This window comes from Pocillopora verrucosa, chromosome 9, assembly GCF_036669915.1.
Source record: "Pocillopora verrucosa isolate sample1 chromosome 9, ASM3666991v2, whole genome shotgun sequence".
Classification (NCBI taxonomy): Eukaryota; Metazoa; Cnidaria; class Anthozoa; order Scleractinia; family Pocilloporidae; genus Pocillopora; species Pocillopora verrucosa.
Window position 1 is genome coordinate 10803748 of NC_089320.1, and position 20992 is coordinate 10824739.

General features: G+C 36.5%; 2 protein-coding genes across 2 annotated transcripts; one reads left to right on the plus strand and one right to left on the minus strand.

Annotated features, from left to right (window-relative positions):
* Positions 1-3046: 3046 nt before the first annotated feature.
* Positions 3047-5145, minus strand: LOC131793921 (uncharacterized). The gene has a single exon (XM_059111422.2). The coding sequence runs from the start codon at positions 5139-5141 to the stop codon at positions 3354-3356; it is 1788 nt and encodes a 595-aa protein (XP_058967405.2). The 5' UTR covers positions 5142-5145; the 3' UTR covers positions 3047-3353.
* A 64-nt stretch (positions 5146-5209) lies between these two features.
* Positions 5210-20075, plus strand: LOC131793848 (tyrosine-protein phosphatase non-receptor type 11). The gene is made up of 17 exons (XM_059111343.2): positions 5210-5315; positions 5398-5520; positions 8129-8323; positions 9500-9622; positions 10714-10873; positions 11780-11890; positions 12007-12103; positions 12769-12848; positions 13090-13233; positions 13579-13710; positions 14243-14394; positions 14744-14811; positions 15069-15145; positions 15659-15733; positions 16480-16583; positions 17803-17854; positions 18548-20075. The coding sequence occupies exons 1-17, from the start codon at positions 5302-5304 to the stop codon at positions 18599-18601; spliced, it is 1761 nt and encodes a 586-aa protein (XP_058967326.2). The 5' UTR covers positions 5210-5301; the 3' UTR covers positions 18602-20075.
* The last annotated feature ends 917 nt before the right edge of the window (positions 20076-20992 follow it).

Consider the following 20992-nt stretch of genomic DNA (forward strand, 5'->3'; position numbering starts at 1 on the left):
AATTCCGGCCCATTTTACGATTTCGTAGCATGTCAACTCTATGCTTTTATGAGCAGAGCGAATCTATTCAACCAAATCTTTAATACCTTAAACGGCTTTGAGGAAAATTACAGGCTGTCTACGCAGAATGGGAAACTAAACTAGTATAGTGAGGAAGATACTCAGGTTAACACACCTTACAATCTTGCTAAATTTGGCGAATGACCCTTCCCTCTGGCCACTCGGTAATTCTTTTTGCTTGACTAATCAACGAAACTATATGACATATGATAGGGTCATACTCGGTGTTAAGAAGCTTTTGTCTGCATGGCGCCAAGCAATGTTTTTTTCTTAAACTTAATCAGAAGCATTTAAGCTTCCTGTCTAACACATTATGCACTTGGAAGTAAACTAAGGAGGCTTTAATCTAAATTCTTCAAAACTTTTTAAAGGCAGGTTGACAAGAATGGACTTACCATGCAACTTTCCATCAAGGACCAAACACACGTGGCATCCATTCTCACCACCTCTCGCATTAATTTCGGTGAGGCTTTTTTGGCTTGCATAGTCGATCATCGCTTCTAGGGCTTTAAACTTAGACTTATTATCCCTTGGTTCTTCCGACTTCTTGACTGCATATATGACAAAATAGCAGACTTTTGAAGGTTGTATCCGGTGACTATCGACAAGGCTGATTCGACGACCTTAGGCTTGGCCTCATCGTCCAACTCATAGTAAGTTTTTATGGACTCATCGCGGGCCAAAATGCTCAAATAAGCTCTGGGAGTGTAGAGGTCGAACTCTACCCTGAACATATCGCATAACTTGTTTGCAGGAATCAAATCAAACTCCTTGGCCATCTTCAGTCAGTTAAGTTGATCTTCTCACAGATACTTCTTTCCCTTAAATACAGACACCTTTTGCCAGCGATTACTTCAAAAAAATCTGAAAGACTATATAAAACGCACTCGATGATTTTATAGTATCGAAATTTTGAGGCAGTCTGAAGATTCCTGTTCCGTGTGGCCAAGTTTGATCCTACTAAATCAACCAATCAGGGAATTCTTTTTCCCCAGAAGTCAAGGAAACCTTTGGACGCCATAATCCCTGAGTGGGCCGACCTTTTCCCCGAAAAGTCTTTTCTAGGAATTATCGAGTTGATGTTAGGTGTTTTCTTGGGCTGGTCTGTCAAAAGATGATTTCATTTTTTTCATTTCTACTTTTATTTTTACTTTCTTTTATGTATCAATCCAATCTCGAGCCCAGGGTCATTTGGGCTCCTTGTCAGCGGTATGGTCGCCAAATAACGGACGACCATATCGCTCACAAGGAGCCCAAATGACCCTGGGCTCGAGATTGGTATCAATCATAATCCTTAGCTACGTATGGTGTTATAAGTTTTGGATGGAAATCGCATTCAATTTCTCAGAAACGTCCTAACCCGGAACTAACGTTGATTGTGAGTTTATTTAGACTTCACGGAAAAAATCATTGGCATTTAACTTTTAAATTAAAAATTTTCTTACAATCCTTAAACGATTTTAAACACTTCTTGTTTATTAGTATTGCAAATGATTTCACCTAAGTAAACGAAAAGCTGAAAGCAAATGGTCAGAGCACCGAGGTTCACGAAACGAGGTTTAATTTTGGCCGCTATTTTTGAAGATCAAGGGACTTCGAAAGTTCCTCATATGTGGGTTTTATTGAGCAATTTGATCTTTCTTTTAGTACCCTTGGTAGTTTCTCGAAAACTTAACGTTTAGGTAATATTTTCTTCTTGACTTAAGATTATACAGAGCGCAGTTTGGATTAATAAAGGCTACTTGAAAGTTGTTTTAATAACTGGCCTTTAATGTCGCTACGTTAGCAACAAAGATTTTTTCTAAGCTAATTCCATGTTTCCCTTGTTGTGGTTTTGCCTACACGTCCATATTCTAGTCGCCGTTAGGACTGAAGTTAATTTCTTACAAGGCAAATGTATCTTAATAAAAAAGGTTTAAAAAAGATTGCCTCTGTCAAACTCGCCTAATCCTATATCAGATAGTTTTGCGGCGTGTACTCTCATTTCAACTTTTGTAGTATTTTGAAGTCCAGAATACAAATCATCCTTTTCAGTAGCCTGCGTTACTGGCGGCCTGCGGTTTTAGGGGCGGGGAGAAAAACGAAAGACCTTTCATTTTTCAGTAAAAAAATTACACCTATCGTGGGCCGAATTGAGATCTAACAGAAAAAGTTTTGTTCGTTACCAACTGAAAATTCATATGAAGTCGTTTTCAGTGAGGGTCGAAAAACCAAAACCAAATCTGTCACAGCAACCAATCAGAAAAAAGATAAACACGATTACTAAATTGAAAACAAGCAAACCGCTTGAAACGCGGGAAAACACTAATGACCCGGTCGCATTTGTTTTTAATTTTGCATCTGATTGGTTTAAGAGTGTGGTGCGAGTTTTCGAAACCAATCACCAAGTGAAGAAAAGTAAAACCATTACAATTCCGGATTACCATTGACACTCAATTGAAAACAATTAGAAAGCGTTTAGACTCATAAACTATGCTGATAATCAACTATAATTGAGCAATATCCACTGAAAGTGCGGAAAATAATTGTTTTGCTGTGGTTACTCAAATAATTATCAGATGGATAGTACTTTCTTTCTTTGTTATCATTTTCTCTTTATAAAACATAAAGAAATTGCAGGGTGTTCAGTTTAAAAGGAGTCACCTTGTGTGAGTAAGCTTTTATCTGTGACCAATTAGAATGCACTCATCCCCTTACAGTCTCTTGTGAAGTTGAGCTAATAGATGATATTGCTCTGTTGAGGGAGAATGAGCCTGCATTTGTTTAAAAGTGTATTTGATTGCATCATTTCTAATATATTCACCTCTATAGATAATTAGTCTTTCTTAAGATATCAAGCGACGAGTTGGTTGTCATTCGAGTATTTTAAGTCTTGTTCTTGAGGACCAATCAGTCATTTTTGCTAATTACAGCATTTATAGCAGTGACTGAATATCAAGAATGACCTACAGAAGATTGAGCTCTAATAAATCTCATTTTTCACATTTATTTATTATTCACCTCAGCATTTTTGTTTTAAACCTTTAACCCCTGGGAGACTGGCTTCTAATTTCTCATTACAATATCACCCTTGAATCACACATTTAGGTCACAGGAATGAACAAAATGATCACAAACTAAACAACCTCTTGACTGTTAAACAGATTCACCTTATCAGCACTGTGGGAATGTGTGTGAACAATATCAAGAATATGCATACTGATGTTTGGGTGTGAAAGGCTAAATACATAAATTATACTTAACGGAAAAAAATAGTGTTTCATAAATTTAAAAAGCCATAAACCTAGAAGAATTTATTGCTTTTCTGCTTTCTGGAGTGCAGCCAATCCTGCTTTCTTTAAAAAGGTACCATTTACTTCCAGTATATGCAGAAATGTGCCATAATGTGCAGAAACAAGTTTTCCATAAGTTCTTATCACTGCTAACAACATTTTTGCAAACTTAAGTGACTTTGAAAGGTGGCACGACTGTAGTTCTAACACTCCAGCAAAGACACCAAAAATATTGCCACTGAATTCTAGCTTTAAATCAACCATTGTCTGTACAACAGAGACAGTATTCTCTGACCATGTGAAAGGATGACCTTGACTATCTGTCCTGATTGCAAATGTTAGTTCCATCAAATGAATTCTTGTATCTTCAGTGAAACATTCCTTGACTATTTTACCGATAATATCTACTTGTGGAGTGTTTAAATCTGACTCCTGAATAAGTTTTACAGCAACACCATCACAAAATGCTCTTGAGTGTTTCTTTGAAAACAGGGTTACAGCCATTAAAAGACCTCTTGAGGCAGCTTGCTTTAATTCCTGTATTTTAGGAAGAAGACACTGAGAGGCAAAAACACATGTATTGCTAAAGCTTGGTTCTGCTTTCAAGTCAACAAATTTTGTACACAAAAAAATTGCAGTGGGTTCTTGCAGGCCTTTAATGTGTAACTGGTTACAAATGTATTCTACTTCAAGACTGCTGCATGTTGAAAACACATCAAGTTCATTGGAGGAATAGTTATCTTCTTCTTTTACTTCCAGGCTAGTAAGAAAGTTTTTTAAAGCAGAAATATTTGGCTGAAGAGCATGATAGAGTTTAGATTCAGCTGTAGCTTCTTGGTCTGTGATCAAGAGTTCTGGAACATCCTCTGCCTCCATATTCCAGGGTTCCGGGGGTGGAGGCACCTTGAGGTGTGGATCTTTAGCTATTATATCTGTGCAGTGTTCAGGACTTTCATTAGTATCATTTATTTCAATATCATTGTCATAAAAATCATGAGGAGCTTCCAAACAAGTTTCAAGCAGTTTTGTGTCAAATTGTGAATCAACATCATCTGTACAAATGTTTGTAACATCAAGCATGTCAACATTGTCTTGATCAATAACTTTACAGTCTCTGTGTAAGGCAGGATGATTTTCTGACCAACTCTTGTTGCTTTTTCTTATCTCATGAACTTGCTGTTGGCTCAACCAAGGAATGCTTCGCGACGATTCAGCCATTTGGTTCTTCTTAATAAGCTCATCAAACCTAGATTTTGACTCTTCCGTGATGCAATTTAAATAGAAAAAGTTAATGTCTTCTCTATCACCTTGGTCAGAGCGGTTGAGTTTTTCCCTCTGCACTTTCTTCAGATCATTCACTTTTGACTGGAGAATATTAACGTACGCAGCACGCCAATCTTTCAGCTCTTTTATTTCTTCTAGACTGACAATCAACTTTTCCAAAGATTCCGAAGGTAACACATTACTTTGTTGTAAAATAAACGCCAGAGTATTCCTTTGCATGTTCAATGGAAGAAGTAGAAGTTTTGGTTTGAAAAATAGTCTATTATCCAAAACCACAGGAAAATCGCTCGCGAGGTGATTAACGAAATCGGTCCAGTTCGGAGGAATGTCGGACAACCTGTTACTTGACAACTTTTTCTGAAGCCAAAATCGTGCTGCTTGAACTGGTGAGAATTCTGAATTTAAAGCTGCAAATATTCCACGCCATTCACTTGGAAATGATGAAATAAGTGTGTTTAGGAGGTTTACAGGGGGGAAATCACCGAATTCTACTTCGTGGGTTAAGCAACTAGATTTGTCCGCCATCTTAAAATTGCTACAGTCGAAATAAGCTGGAACTAGCGCGCAATCGAGGTTGAGTTCCAGCTTCCTGTGGGAGGAGTAAAATGTTCACTTCCTGATCATTAGCGCTTGCATCGTCGACCACAATTTTGTCTGCGAACTCTCCCACATCTATTAACTAAATATGCCATCAAGAAGGTAATTAGTATAAGCATCGTACGATATATGTGTTAGTCGTACTTTTCTAACGGAATGGGGTGGTTTTTGCTCGTTATTGTAGATGGTTTCACTCTGACATATCGGGCTTCGATGCCGAGAAGTTGTTGCTTGAGCGAGGATTTGATGGCAGCTATCTTGTCCGGCCTAGTAAAAGCAATCCTGGCGACTTTACACTGTCAGTGCGGTACGTATTAATTTCTTAATGATAAAAAGGGACTTTGTATAAATTCGCGAGTAACCATAGATAAATTTCAGCCTTAAACAGAGTTGTGTCAGTGTGAAATAAAGACCCTATTGACGATTCGAGTTAGGAAGCTTAATGCTGTAGCCACATTTGAGATCACTTCCTTGCTATGCTAACATGACAAGGTACAAACGTTTGTCATTCGTTAGATGAATGATATCTCAATTTCTTATTTAAAGTAGATGTTTTTAGCAATGTTTTCAACAGAGATTATGCGTGCCCTAACACAAGAGTTTTGGGCGAATATTTTATTTCATTTGCATTTTGTAGGCACGACCAAAAATTTGAATGTTAATCGTGTTCTATCAGATTACTATCTTACATTATAATTCGTTGTGTTATTTATATCATGTATTAAAAATTCATAAACGGAGCGTCAAATTATCTGATCCAACAGTTCTTGTGGTAAAACTCGATCTGAAATTCAGCCCTCTTGAATAAGAGGTCAGTGGTGCGGCTGACAGCTCGAGAGATGGAAACTTTAAATTTAGAAAACCCACGCATTTCTGCAGATGTCACACCGAGGAAATTTCAATTCGTCACGAACTGAGCAGCTGTTTTTGTTGCAATTTAAAGTATTATCCTATCTTTAATTGCACTATTTGAAAACTGAAACAACCCTCGTGTAAGCAGATTATTGTTATACTGTCTAAAAACCAAGATCGTGTGAGCCATTTGTTTTTCTAAGAAAAAAGACGCATATTTTTCTTACGTTTCAAAAAAATATACCCCACGTACACAAGAAAGTGAAAGTAAAATTTAGTGAAAGTCAAAACATACCTTAATGTCGGAACATTTTGTCTGGAAGTCTCAAGTTATTCCATGGTTTGGAAGATGTAAACATGTTATTTTAATTGGCTTTGTGAAGAATTATTAAATCATTATGTAGATCTCCTTTGCACATTTGCTTTAAAGATAAGAACCGACAATTTTGAGGAGAATCTTAAGAGTTACCCTTCAGTTTGAATGAGGATAATGCCTCCCATACTGAACTTTGCCAGACAACTCTCAGAGGTCACAATAAGAGACTGTGTGAAAAATGCCATATTAACTTTGTTATGAACTTTGTATGTAGCTTTTCATTACTTGAGTCAGGAAAAAAATTCTAAGGGGGAGATACCATGTCAGTAGAATTATACAGCCTTAATTTTTCAGTGTGAAATTGTGTTTTCCTGGAAAGCATTCAAGGAATTGAAAAAGTTGGGTTGGGATTCCTATTTCCTGTTTTTGTGATCTTATATTCCAGGGATATGAACTCCAGTATGGTACTTTTATTGTATGCATTTAGTAAATGATATCAGATACTGGGGATTCAGAAAATATAATGAAAGAATGACACAATTCCATGCCCAAAACAAAATGGCTCTAAGTTTGGAGAAAATTTTGTGGCATGTTTGTATGTTTCTGTGATAAGTTTGGATACAAGCCTCTCTAGAAATTTTCTTCTGATGAGCATTTCTGAAATGGATGATATTATTTCAGCTTGAAAAACTTTTAACATTTATTTTTTTTCTAATTTAAAAACTTGTTTATGCAATGGCACCACATCAGTATTCAAATTTCTTCCTATTGCTTTCAAGAAGCAATATATTCTAACATAATGGAATGATTCAATATTGTTTTCATATACCTTGTCAGCTAAGCAAATGTTGTATTGAATCACTTAGAATGCATGAACCAATCAAGCTCTCATTGCTTTAAGTTGAGGTAAAATGTACTGTATCTTCAAAAGGCTTTGTTGCTTAACATTCCTTGAAAATGTTTCATTATCAATTCATTTGACCATATGGTAATCAAATGTGATCAGGATTTAGAGTACTCTTGGAGAGGTGGTTTTTACTCCATTTGAAAATTTGTAGAGTGATGTAAATTGAAAATCCACAAATTTTGATTTTATTACAAAAAATATATATATATTCCATGATTTTACATACTATATTACTATTAGTAGTAGCAGTTGAGTGATTGGAGTGGATTCCACATCAAGAGATCTAGCAGTAGATGTGAGCCCTGGCTAAAGCACTGTCTTTTTGAGCGAGATTGTTTACACTCAGAGTGCCTCTTTCACATGAGAAAGTTAATTCCAAAGATTGGATCATTAATTCTCCTCTCTAGCTACTACTCATTTCTATGTAAATTAGTTATGAAGAATTAGTGTTAGGTTAAGATAACAACTTTTATTTGATAAGTTTGTGTATTCTCGTGAACTGTTTGCTGGATAATGTACATGTTTGGTTATTAAAGTGAGAAGTTACAGGTTAATCACTTGTGGGAGCTAAAGGGTTAATGGTAGCTGTGAATTGGTGGGGAAACCTGATAAAACCCAGGGGAGGGGGGTGTGGGATAAGCTGTGAAGGTCTGGAATCCCATGCAGAGGTAGTAGCATTAACATTATCACTAGTCACTGAGCATTACAGAAACTTGAATAAGCTGTAGCTAGATGAGTCATTAGACTCTTGAGCTGACTCAAGTACTTTTTTCCTTACCTTTGTATTGATATGCCAAATACTACCATCAGAAGCTCTGAAAGTTAATTTTTTGACTACAGGCGAGATGGTGAGGTGACGCACATAAAGATACAAAACACAGGAGATTTTTATGACTTGTATGGAGGGGAAAAGTTTGCCACCTTGTCAGAATTGATCCAGTTTTATACAGAAAACCCCGGGCAGCTGAAAGAAAAGAATGGTCTGGTCATTGAGATGAAATTTCCTCTCAACTCCACAGATCCAACAACAGAAAGGTTAGACTCATTGTTTATACTCAGAGTATTATTATATATAGATTTAGGCAAGCCTAAAAGCAGAGCTTGCATTTTCTTTTTCCTGCACTACTCTTCAACAAAACCAAAGCCCCTACTATGGATAAAGTGCATGGTAATATTAGTGGATTTTCATTCGCAACTTCTCTGTGTCTGTGTAGAGGACTGATTATAAGATAATGCCCATGGTGCAATTGGCTGTGCATGCTAAAAGTAGGACCGTGTACGGTTGGTCGTATGGTTGTACAGTTGTACTGTCGTACATCCAAATTTTTTCAGCTTGATGGGTTACTACTATTTTGTATAATTATGGGGCTACGCTCTGCGAGCTCTGCTATTAAAGTTATGTGCTGGTGCTGTTTTCATCTGTTCATGCTGGGATTTATAATTATAACTGGTAGAACAGGGGGATGGCAGTATTGTATAGATTCACACATTTTGTGTAAGTTCCACATTTTACATGTTACTAAAAGTACATTATGAAGTTCCAAGTAACTTGGGACCCAAAGAATATCAAGCACTGAGGTCATTTGCACCTGAATAAGAAACTTTATTTATAACATGAATCAAATACTTCTTCAACAGGTTTCACCAATTAGGATCACTATAAATAAGCTAAAATTGTTACTTAAATGTTTAATCAACCTTTCCATTACTGATAGCATTTTTACATCCAAAGTGCCAAAAAAATGACTAGTAGTGAATAATTATGTCAATTTTTGGGTTTGTACAGATTCTCTTAATCTTGAAAAAATATTTACATTTATTAGAAAGATAGTTTTCAAGCCTTGGAGAAAGTAAGGAAAATAAAGAAAAATTATGGAAAACCAGGACAAACTTGAGGGGTTTTTAATTTTTTTTCTTTGTTTGGTTTTTTTTTTTTTTATTGTAGCATGCAAGAAGTTCTTAGTTATGGAGAGATGCCTCTCTGAAGGAGTGGAAAGTGATATGCAAATGAATTGTAGCAAAAATGTTCCATGAGCGCAATAAATGATAATTTTCAATTTTGGGATAAACACTTGACAGAACTATTTTGCTCGGGCCATATGATTACTAATAATAATGTTGAGTCTGAAGGAAGCAAATAAAAATACTGAAAAAGTAGCAATAAACCATTAAATATTGTGTTAATCTGACAGCAGTTTTTGTTGTCTCCAGATGGTTCCATGGCCATATGTCTGGCAAAGAGGCAGAGACCATGATGTTAGACAAAGGAAAAAATGGAAGCTTTCTGGTTAGGGAAAGTCAGAGCAAGCCAGGAGACTTTGTTCTCACTGTCAGGTGAGTTACATGAGGAACTATCTGATTCTCTGAAAGTAGTTTATAGGGGCACTGTGGGCCATAGCCTATTAGGTTACAGGATTTTGTACCATTTTGATTAGTTAATTTGTACCATGAGGTACAAAATCCTGTAGCCTGATTGGCTACATTACTGCTCAAAAGTAAGCCGACAGTCTCAACTTGAAACTCAATCATCCATACCCAAAACTATTGAGGAATAAAGAATTGAGGATGGAGGATCATTGAACTCAAATAAATATTCAAGGATCTTGATTTCCAGTGTCGAGAAAATAATGTAATTTTTGCTGGATGTAGTGCTTGACATGCAGCTCCTCTTTAAACACACAGACTGCCTGCACACTGACAAATAATTTCATATCCTGCAAGACTCAAGCTTTAACCAAGCTCTGTTTTAGTGTCACTCATATTTACATCTAGAAAACCTATTAATTTCCAACACATGACCTTTAAGTGTATGGGTACCAGCAACATTCTTCAGTTACAGAATAATCATTCAATGGATAAAAATCTAAACAAACATATCTCCACAGAAGCTACATGTATCGTGCTCCCTTACACTTCTTCTCATTGCAAAATTAAATTTTGAAAAACATTTTACATCATAAACAGACTGATAAAGATGGATAAATCTTTTTTCAGTTTTGTCATGCATTTACGATGTTGTAGATGGAAGCAATAAAAAAAAATATTCATTCCTATCATGACTGAAAAAGGAGATGGTGAGCTTGTTTTAGGTATCAGCAACTGAGGATAAATTTAAGGTTGGGCTAACTTTGCTGTTAAGTTGAGATGAAAGCAGAAGGTTATAATGAAGATGTCTGACAAGAATTAGGCCTGTTTGGTTATATTTGGTCCCAAACTTCTCATTAATAATAATTCATTGAAAGTGAGCAGTGGTTGAAACTTTGATAATCATAATTACTCTTAACCCTTTCCACCTTAACATTTATTTATTATGCAAATTCTCCAAAATATTCCCCATAATTAAATAAAGATCACAAGAATAAAAGAAATGATCATTTCCTCACATTCTTGAAATGACTTCATGGTGACAATTTTTTTATACATAGACTGGAGGACAAAATCACTCATGTTATGATCCGTCATCATGTGGATGGAAAGTATGACGTGGGTGGAGGAGAGAAATTTGATGATTTGACTGATCTTGTGGAACACTATAAAAAAAACCCTATGGTGGAAAAATCTGGCACTGTTGTGCAGCTTAAAACAGTAAGAAGCTGTTTTATTTTTTTAATCTTTTTCTGTATCTATGTTAATGAATCCCTTTCAATCCTGTCTCCATGGAAGGCGTCCAATCTTATTTGTAGTTTTCCCCTCCAAGCTTCTCTTCTTTTCCTGGTAAATTGGCTTGAACAATTAACTAGTATGTAGCTTGTAAATTTGTGCAATAATTTTAATTTGATAGCTCATTTCATATTCCCCTTCTGCACACAATGAAGTCTCTCTATACAACATTTAAATTACTGTCAGTGTTGAAGATGTTATTGGATAACTGTTTCATGCATAAGCTAGGAATTTATTAAGGTACATGTAGGAAGCATTTGGTAAGTTTGGAGAGCATGTAATAAGACACATATAGTTGCTTTCAGCTGCACCTTGAGCAACTCTTGCATTTTTCATGGCCTCCAACCTGCCTTTGGGCTTCATATCTCGATGAATGCATACCGACGTATGAATCATGAATTGTTATTTAGTGCCATATAACACCCTCTAGGTGATAAGTTTGCATCCATAAAACACCTGTTCATTGGGTAATGTATTGATATTATGGGGAGGAAGTCACATGTTAAACATTTTGTGGAGTAACAAACCCTCCCTGGGTTATTTTAACCACTAAAAACTTTTTAGAGATTCATTCAATGTCATTGATGGGCTAATGCTTGTAATAATTATTGAATTTTAACCACAGTGGCTACAAACTTTGTAGAGATTTATGTAATGTCATTGATGGGCTAAGGCTTTTCATAATTGTTGAATTTCCAACTGGTACTTGTCAATTGTGGACTGAGACTGCAATCACAGAATTTCTACTCCAGGTCCCAGGTAGCGAACATCACTAGAGACAACATCATGAATCATATGCATGTTTTAAATTTTGAATATGCTGTCTTTCAGCCATTTAACAACACAAGAATTAATGCTGCTGCAATTGAGGACCGTGTCAAAGTTTTACAAAAAGAGAACAAAAATGTGTCAGGAAAGGCTGGATTTTATGAAGAATTTGAGGTAAGCTTTTTCCCATGCTGATTATTTTTCAATTCTTGTTACTTGTGTACTTGATAAGGTAACAATACTGTGGGGAGAAATTGTATATTGATGATTTTTGTCCCTTCTCCACACAGGTTCTACAGAAGCAAGAGAGCAAACATCTGTATAGTAGAAAGGAAGGAGAAAGGCCTGAAAACAAGGCAAAGAACAGATATAAGAACATCCTACCATGTGAGTATTTGTGATAATGATAAGGATACTCAACCCTTTCATTCCCAAGATCTCATTGATAATTCTCTGTACTTCTCTTTTAAGTCTTATGATGTTAGTTTGGAGAATTTTGTCTCAGATGAAAGATCAGCCCCCTAATTGATATTAGACTTAAATCTCATCACTTGTCCACTTGATATTTTGTTGATATTGTAAGGAGAAATTCTCTCTTGGTCACTCATGGGAGTTTAAGGGATAAAACAGGATTTGGCTTCTTTTGAAAGGTTGTTGTAGTTCACTCACTTTGTAATTACATGGTGCTGTTAAAGTTATCCCCAATTTTTATTTTTGAATTCCCTTTACTGTCTGCTATGCATTTCTAATCATGTTTGTTCTAAGTATTTGGTATTAACTCAAACATTATTTATCTATTGATATAATTCTAATACTCTGCACCTGTCTTCTTGATTGTGTACTGATATTTTAAGGGAAAAAAGGTTTTAAACTTGGTCAGTTCAGATAGGAAAGTTTTAAGAGTCCTCACACTGCCTTAGCTGTGTCTCTCCAGGGATTGGAAGACAGAGAAAGTTAGATAAAGAACTTGTGCTTTGACAAAAAGAATCCCATCTTGAATTTCTGAATGATGGATTACTCAGGTTCATTTGGGTTTAATTTTAACCTTGCAGTTGATCACAGTCGTGTTATTTTGGATAATGCTGAACCAAATACCATTGGATCAGACTATATCAATGCCAACTATGTTGGGGTAAGTTTCCTGCTTTAGCTGAGTTGAACATGCTTAGGTGTTCAACAAATCCTGCATTATCATTGGTTCTGAAAGTGGGAAGAATTTTCCTATCAGCTTACTCACTGAAGGCAGAATGGCCAGGTTGTTGACCTTTTGTGAATAAAATAGTGTTAATCACAAGGGATATATTCCCATTTTTTCAATCTTAAACTTTACACTTGATTTTAATTTAGCTACATCTTACCCTTTTAATCTGTAGCCCAGTGACTCAGAAGAAGCATCAAAAAGATATATTGCTGCTCAGGGTTGCCTCCCCAGCACTGTGGAAGATTTCTGGCATATGGTTTACCAGGAGAGCAGCCGAATCATTGTCATGACAACAAAGGAAGTTGAAAGAGGAAGGGTAAGAAGCAGCAAATAACTTTTAATTAATAAATTACTTTTAAGTAAGGCTTTAAAGAGCTGCCATGAAAATACTGTCTCTATGTATGAGATTTGCACTTTTTCTATCTTGTGCAAGAGACATGATTATGGACTTGGTAAAGCAAAAGTACCACTGGAAATGTACAGAGAACATAATGGAGAATATGGATACTGATATCACAATAGAGACTAGATACTAGAGAACTTTTGTGCTGATACTTTTGCGTGCTATTGTATAAGTGTCCATTTGCAGTCCTTCATTACAGTGACTAATAAAAGCCATAAATTTAAAATTTTCTCCTTGCTTTGGATGGTTTTTTTTCAGAATAAGTGCACTCGTTACTGGCCTGATGTTGATACCACAAAGGATGTTGGTCCCTATCACGTCAAGCACATGAAGGAGACAGAGTTTACCGACTACACTTTGAGAGAATTTGAAATTACTTCAGAAACCAATGTGAGTGCTACGACCAAAATCTTACATATGCTGGTTCTTCCGTTCTTTTATGATATGAAAAATGCTAAATTTGCTTTATTTTGGAGAACAACATGATCGACTCAACTGTTCCCAAAGACAATTTTTACAGTTTCTTTACTTGAACATTAAAGGTTGTTTTAAGTAATTAAAATTAAAACAACTGCAGCAGCATTTTTTGCAATCAAAGCTGAGAGGAGGGATACATACTTTCTTTATCAAAAACATGTAGTTTTTAACATAACTGAAGGATCATAATATCTCTGTTGCAATGAAATTTTGTAAAATTTTGTATCATATCAGGGGTTTCAATAATGACCAGTACCGTTGGTCCCCCCCCCCCCCCCCATTTTGTAAGAGCTCTTACCACTGTCTGTTTTTTGGACACACCAGCCTGGTACACCATGGGCAGCTGCTTATGGAAAACTGAATTTGGGAATATCTTTAGTATACAAAGTTGTAGTCAGTTGAATGGAAAATAAAAGCAGTTTCTTTCATTAATTTTATTCTACAGCCCATACCCAGCACAATATATCAGTTCCATTACACAGGATGGCCTGATCATGGGGTACCAAAGGATCCAAGTCCTGTCTTACACATTCTCCATGAAGTCAACAGCAGGCAGCAGTCCATTCCAATGGCTGGGCCAATCGTTGTGCACTGCAGGTAACACCTGTGTTCATCGATATATCAATTATCCTCCTCACTCTTCTCTAATTTTGTTTTGCCTTTAAACCTTTCATGGGGGATGTGATGGCCTAATTGTAAGTGTCCTGAACTCTGACTGGAGAGGTCTGGGTTCCAGACCCAGCCAAGTCATTGTGTTATGTTCTTGGGCTTTATATATGCACTCTCACAGTGTCTCTCACTCTCACCATGCCTCTCTCCACCCAGGAGTTTAAATGGGTACTGGCAAATATTCAGGAAAGCCTGATGAAATGCTGGGGGTAGCCAAGCAATGGACTAGTCTTTGAAATCAAAGGGTTGACAGATTTTCTTTGAATTTGCTTTCTAGTGCTGGCATTGGAAGAACTGGTACATTTATTGTAATAGACAGCCTGGTAAACATGATCAAAGAGCAAGGTAATTATTTTTATTTTGTTAATGAAGAGTGGCTCTAATTGTTAAGTCTCAGAGATGATTACAGCACAATTATACTTTGGTGATCTGTGGTAAATGGTGTGGACTTGCTGGGAAATGATCCATACTGTTTCTGTTTCTATTTCATCTCAATTGTCTATTTGAAATATGGTGAAGTGGAAAAAATAACTATAGATATTAGACTATTTTTGTGTGTATTAAAACTCAGAAAGTTTTGTTTTTTGTTTCACTCTCCATAGGTCTTGATTGTGAAATTGATATTTCCAAGAGTATTCAAAATGTCAGAGCACAGAGGTCAGGAATGGTGCAAACAGAGGTAGATGCAACCATTGCTTAATACTTCTTTGAATTTTTAGAGGCCTGAACTATTTTCACTGGTATTTTTATGTTGAAACTAGGATTTTTGGCTTGTAAGGAAAGGTTATTCTTTTTTCAAGTTCTCCCCATAGCAAGCTTGTCAGCAAAATTTTCCCATTTTTATTGCAGCTGTGAAAATTATTAAAAGCATAGTAATCTGACAAAAAAATCTTGGTTTCACCCTACCTTGTTGCAAGACAGGATAACAAAGTGTCAGGGATTTACCACCCACTGACAGTTGCATCAAAATCAATTATGAATGACATCAAGAACTTGCAAAGTACAGTTTAAAATGCACTTGGGGTTCATGTAATTTCATTTGTGTATGTGTATATATATATATATATATATATATATATATATATATATATATATATATATATATATATATATATATATATATATATATATATTGAATACTGAACTGTTCATGGTCAATAACTGATTGAGGTTTCTCTGATTCTGATTTTAGGCACAGTATGAGTTTATTTACAAAGCTATTCAACACTACATCAGCACAGAGACTGCAAGATTAAACAGTGACAATGTAAGAATAAACCATACCAGTTTCCCTGAAGTGTATCTGTCACCAGTCTTTCCTTTTACATGGAATTATTATTTAAATTACTTTTACTTTGATGTTTGTGCCTTAGGTGGCTGAAATTTGTAGTCTTTTTTATTTTATTTGTTTGGCACTGCTTTTTTCGCCATAACAAACAGTGAATGCATCTGTATTTCTCTCTAAAATGGCGGTCTAAAATGTGTCTAACTCCCAACCTGTGGCTTTATAGCTCAAGATAATTTTGGTTTTATAAACTGAGTTGATAATGTAAATTGGCCACCTTAAAGAGTGTCAAAGCGGACGTTAGAACGAAGGGCTAATGCTCGAAACTTCACTTTGAAACTATTTATGGTGGCCAATTTACATTACCAACTCAGTTGATAAAACCAAAATTATCTTGTTATATTTCCCCACCGACGCAACACCACAGTTTCTGTAGAAACTTACCCATGATTCACATTTTCGCTCAGTTGGTAGTAGCGACCAACTCGTATCTAGGAAGTATGGGCTCGAATCCTGTCAAAACCTTTTCGGGCTTCTTTTCTGAATTGCTAAATTGCAGTCTGCGTGCGAGGATAATTTATTTGCCTGATATTTCTCTCTGGTGTTTACCTACCTATATTTTATATTTATGACTGAATTATCGTGTCATGAAATTGTAATACTTCTTTGAAAAGCCAATAGAAACAATTTGAAATCATTTCATTACTGTGAATTTTTTTTTCTTTCAGCCGAATCTCGCTGTCTACGGGAATTTGGCAAACGTCAGAAAGGGAGGTGAAAGTGAAGCTCCCCCTCCGATTCCTGCCTATACTGTGGACAAACCCCAGCCAAGGTTAGCTCTTTTTGACGTGCATTCTGTCTTTCTATTTATTCGCTGCCCCTGTTAGCCGCTCCTCTCTTTTTTTCCGAACATATGTAAGGTTTGTAACTAGAATAAGGAAGATGGTAAGTTTGGGCTCGGTTAAGAAATAGATGCTTGGGACAAGACGAACATCTTTCCTTATTTCTTAACCGAGCTCAAAACTTACCATCTTCCGTATTCTATTAACGAACATGCTGCTATCGACATCGCTGATCCTAGCAGTGTGCAGGACGCGTGTCATATATGAACTTAGTAACGCTCACCTTAGTCTCTGTAGCTCGGTGGTAGAGCAACGGAGCGCGAAATCCGAAAGTCTGAGGTCTGAAAGGTCCGAAAGTCTGATTCCTCATGGGGACTCAGAATTTTTTTCTTTGTCCCACGCTCGTGACAAGACAAAAAACATCTTTCTCATGTGTAAGGTTTGTTTCTAGTAAGCCACTGGACGAAGTTTTTTCTTCTGTGACTGGTTGATTGTAACTTGCGCCTCTTTCTCAACTAAGTGGCTATAATACCGCAACAAATCGTGGTTTTCCTGGTCAAGGGATTTCTGCTTCAATTTCCTCGTAGATTATTTTTCTGTTTTCTTTTACTAAGATAGATGTATGGAATCACTGCATTACCTGATATAACATTTTTGCGTCCTACGACGTCGTTACTTTCGATCAACAACGTAACTTAAGTGCGAGACAAATCGCTTATGTAGACCGCAACTTCGTGGAAAGGCGTATCATTTTGAATGTTTTGTAACCCCTTACACCCTTAGATCAGTATGCATATTCTTCATACTGTTCTCTGTATATTTCCTAAGGTGCTGACAAGGAGAATTTATGTAACAATCAAGAGCTTCTTTAGTTGGCAATAATCATCTCCTTTATTCTCTGGACCTTAATGTGTGATGCATGGGTGATACTGTTCGGAGAAATTAGATGCTGGTCACGTTCAGGAGTCAAAGGGTTAAATTGAACTAGTTGTCAGTCTCATATCAGATGGCTTATAATTGACTTCTGTGTTTATTTTACTTCATATAAATCAGTGTTCCTCTTCTGCCTCTTTCAAGTACTACTAATATTACAGTCGGTGTTATTTAAAAAAAATACAATGATTAAAACAGAGAAGTGTTAAAATTAGCATTAATTCTTTCTAACTTCGTTGTTGGTCACTCATTGACATAATTTTATTTTTGTTATAGACTTCCCGGCGAAGGTTGTCAATCCAATACGTCTCCGAAACTTCCCCCTCGAGTAAGTGACGCATGGGTAGATATTGAATGAGTAAGATATCTTACTGAAAATTACTAGAAAGAGGTCGCTTGTAGAGGATTCACGGGGATAGGCATGAATTTTGCACAGGATCAATTCAACCTTGTCTATCTCCCAGATACTGATTGACCGTCAGTATCATCTTGAAAATTTGCCACGCTATTAACATGTTAGCCAAGGGAGCAATCGGTGTCCAAGGCCTAGGTGCTCATTTACCTTTGTTTCAGTCCTTTAAGGAAGTGAAGTTCTAAGATTTAATAGCACTCTGTGAAATACTTTCATAGAGAAGTGCACCGTGACCGTACAGCTAATGAAAGTTGAGAATTTTACATGTCCTCCCTTGTGAATGTTCATTTGCTTTAACAGAAAGCTGCACAAGTAAGTTCTGAGAAAAACTTATGTTAATCTTGAACGACAATAATTGGGTTCCACAAAGTTAAAAAAAGCGTCAATCGGCAAAATTTAACTTCGCATAACTTGTGAATTCGCAGAAGCTCCTAAAGGCAAAGAAAATGATTTTAGCTTTTTTTCTCTGCCTGAAACTCGCGACAGGCAAAATCCAACTTCATATATTTTATTTCTTCCCTTTGTCTACATTCTTGCTGACATCATCGTGATATCTCTTTCATACGTGTGTTTCAATTTCTCTATTGATCTGAATGATTTTCTTCTCAGGACGGTGATGGAACTCCGCCTCCTCTGGCTCCTAGAAAGATGGCAAATGTGTAGTTTTAAAGAAGAAAATCAGCACAATTTTTATACAAGAAAACAGTGATGAGTAATTTATACCTATTTGAATACTTGTAGCTCGACCGCAATGTCATGTCACTTTCCATTACTAGTTCGTCATGCAATCCTTCTTGTCACTAATGGAGTTGTATTGCGTGTCGTGCGTAGTAACTGCAAGCGTGCTTTTACAGACTAGAAATTATTTGTTTGGCTTGGCGCTGGAACAACATGAGTAATGAAATCGATATCTGCAAATCTGGGAAATTATGACCTTCATAGATTGCAGGTGCACATTTCTGTGAAACTGAGGAACCCTTGCCAGCTCTCTCCACTGTTATGTTTGAGATTGTGACCATGTTAACGTACATGAGGACGAATACAATCTTTTTTCCTATTTTTTTTTGCTCTGCTTTTATCTTTGCATTGATGGCAGTATTTTTAGTTATATAGATGATCAATAACATTTTTCCACGAATTACGAGCTACCATTTTTATTAACCGTTAAACACCCATGATCTGATTGTTAATTCTCCTCTCTAGCTACTAGATATTTCTTTGTAAATTAGATACGAGAATTTGGTGTTAGATCAAGATTACAATTTCTACCTGATAAGTTTGAGTATTCTCATTAACATGTTTGATGGATAATATATGGATATTATAGGGAGAAGTTGCATGTTAATCACTTCTGGGAATTAAAGGAAACATGATTGCATGTTAAATATACACAAATTGACGGGCTGGTATAGACATGTAGATAGCAGGTATTTTATAATGTAAATTGAATGCAGTTTACCCAATAATGCAGTTAGACTTGAATTACACTGATTTAATTAAATGAGGAATCTTTTCTCAAATAGTACTCGGATTTGGAAATGAAGCTCTATTGAATATTACCAATGATATAATTTGATGAAATTACAATTAGTTTAGCTAGAATAAAAGCTGCCAAAATGCAGTTACCAACTGATTTTATAATCAGCTTCTGAGCAAGCGTGTCTGTACAAAAATGTAGTCCTTAAATTACGTCCTAATCATTTTGTTCGGGTGTTTGCAGTTTGTTCCCATGGTATCGAACGCTTTAAAGGTGCAGTTTGAATAGTGTGTGAAACCATTATTGGTTACATGTCAGTAAATTTTCATGTTAATACCATATTTTAACTTGCGATTACATTGGCAGATCCAGGTTGGGGGGAGGGGGGAGGTATGGGGTACGAATCCCCCACCTTCCTTATCATACCCGCGCAGGTTTTTTTTACGTGAGTATCCACGTTACGACCCAATATGAAGTATTTAAAATTTGCTTTACTGGAAATATTTCTAAGCTTATTTCGGCTATAGTATTTCCAAAAGCAAAGTTTCTTCCTCCCCTCCCCTCTGGATCCGCCCTTAATAGTCAGAGTTACATTTTTTTCATAGACAAGCTCAAGTTTAGGGTACAATAGATTTTTAAATAAAGAATTGATGCACAGAAGTGTCTTAATGAGTGAGTTAATTCTCTAAAGTGATGCTACTCACTCTTCGTTATTAACCCTTTCGCGCACACTAGAGTCAGAATGCGTGTTCTCTGTACTGTTGTCCATGCACTTCCAAGGGGGCTGGCATGAAGAATTTGTTTAACAATCGGGAGCTTCTTTACTTGGTGATCATTTTATTTATTCTAGTGACCTTAGTGTTTGACTCGGGGATGATAAGTAAACATTGAATGTACTATTAACTCTTCATGTTGTAATCACCTCTCACGTCCAGCCTCAACGTGCACTCGCAGCTTTAGGCAGGACAAGGGCCCGACATTTGAAGTCTGCGAACAAAAAAGAATACAATCCAAATTATGACCTCATCTCAGAACAAAGCATTACATTTTCCTTCTTCTTTCCGGACTTTGGCTCTGAAATCTTTACCCGTAAAAACATGAGATACTGATGCATCACTAACACAGTATGATGATGCCATTGAAAACCATACACGATTTAAGACCATTATGTTCAAAATGTGTCCCTGTTTTAGAAAGCAGGTCAAACACCGTAGCATGTAGGGTGACATGTGTCTCCCACCCCTTGTGCCTTTGGGCGCCAACATAGGCGATGTAACGATAAAGTCTTCTATTTGTGAGCCCTAAGTAACACCAACGTCAGGGTCTATAGTTGACGTCAGGGAATAAGCCAAGAAGTATGAAGACAATGCAATCGGAACTTACAAAGTGAAGCATGTGCATGGCATTGACAGTTTTGTTTTGAAAAGCTTGTTGGTCACATTGTGCTTGAGCTATCATTCCTTATCGACTGCTTTCTTCAAACGCGTCCCAATAACTTCATAATCGTAGAAACTACTGGTCCCGAGGGCTAGAGAATTGTCTTAGTTGTGCCTGGGAAGTTGACAACATTTACCAAG

Excerpts from the sequence above, each read along its gene's own strand:
- LOC131793921 (XM_059111422.2), bottom strand. The coding sequence starts at position 5,141 with ATGGCGGACAAATCTAGTTGCTTAACCCACGAAGTAGAATTCGGTGAT.
- LOC131793848 (XM_059111343.2), top strand. Across the intron at positions 11,891-12,006 it reads GATTTTATGAAGAATTTGAG|GTTCTACAGAAGCAAGAGAG; the intron begins GTAAGCTTTTTC and ends TTCTCCACACAG. Across the intron at positions 13,711-14,242 it reads AAATTACTTCAGAAACCAAT|CCCATACCCAGCACAATATA; the intron begins GTGAGTGCTACG and ends TTTATTCTACAG.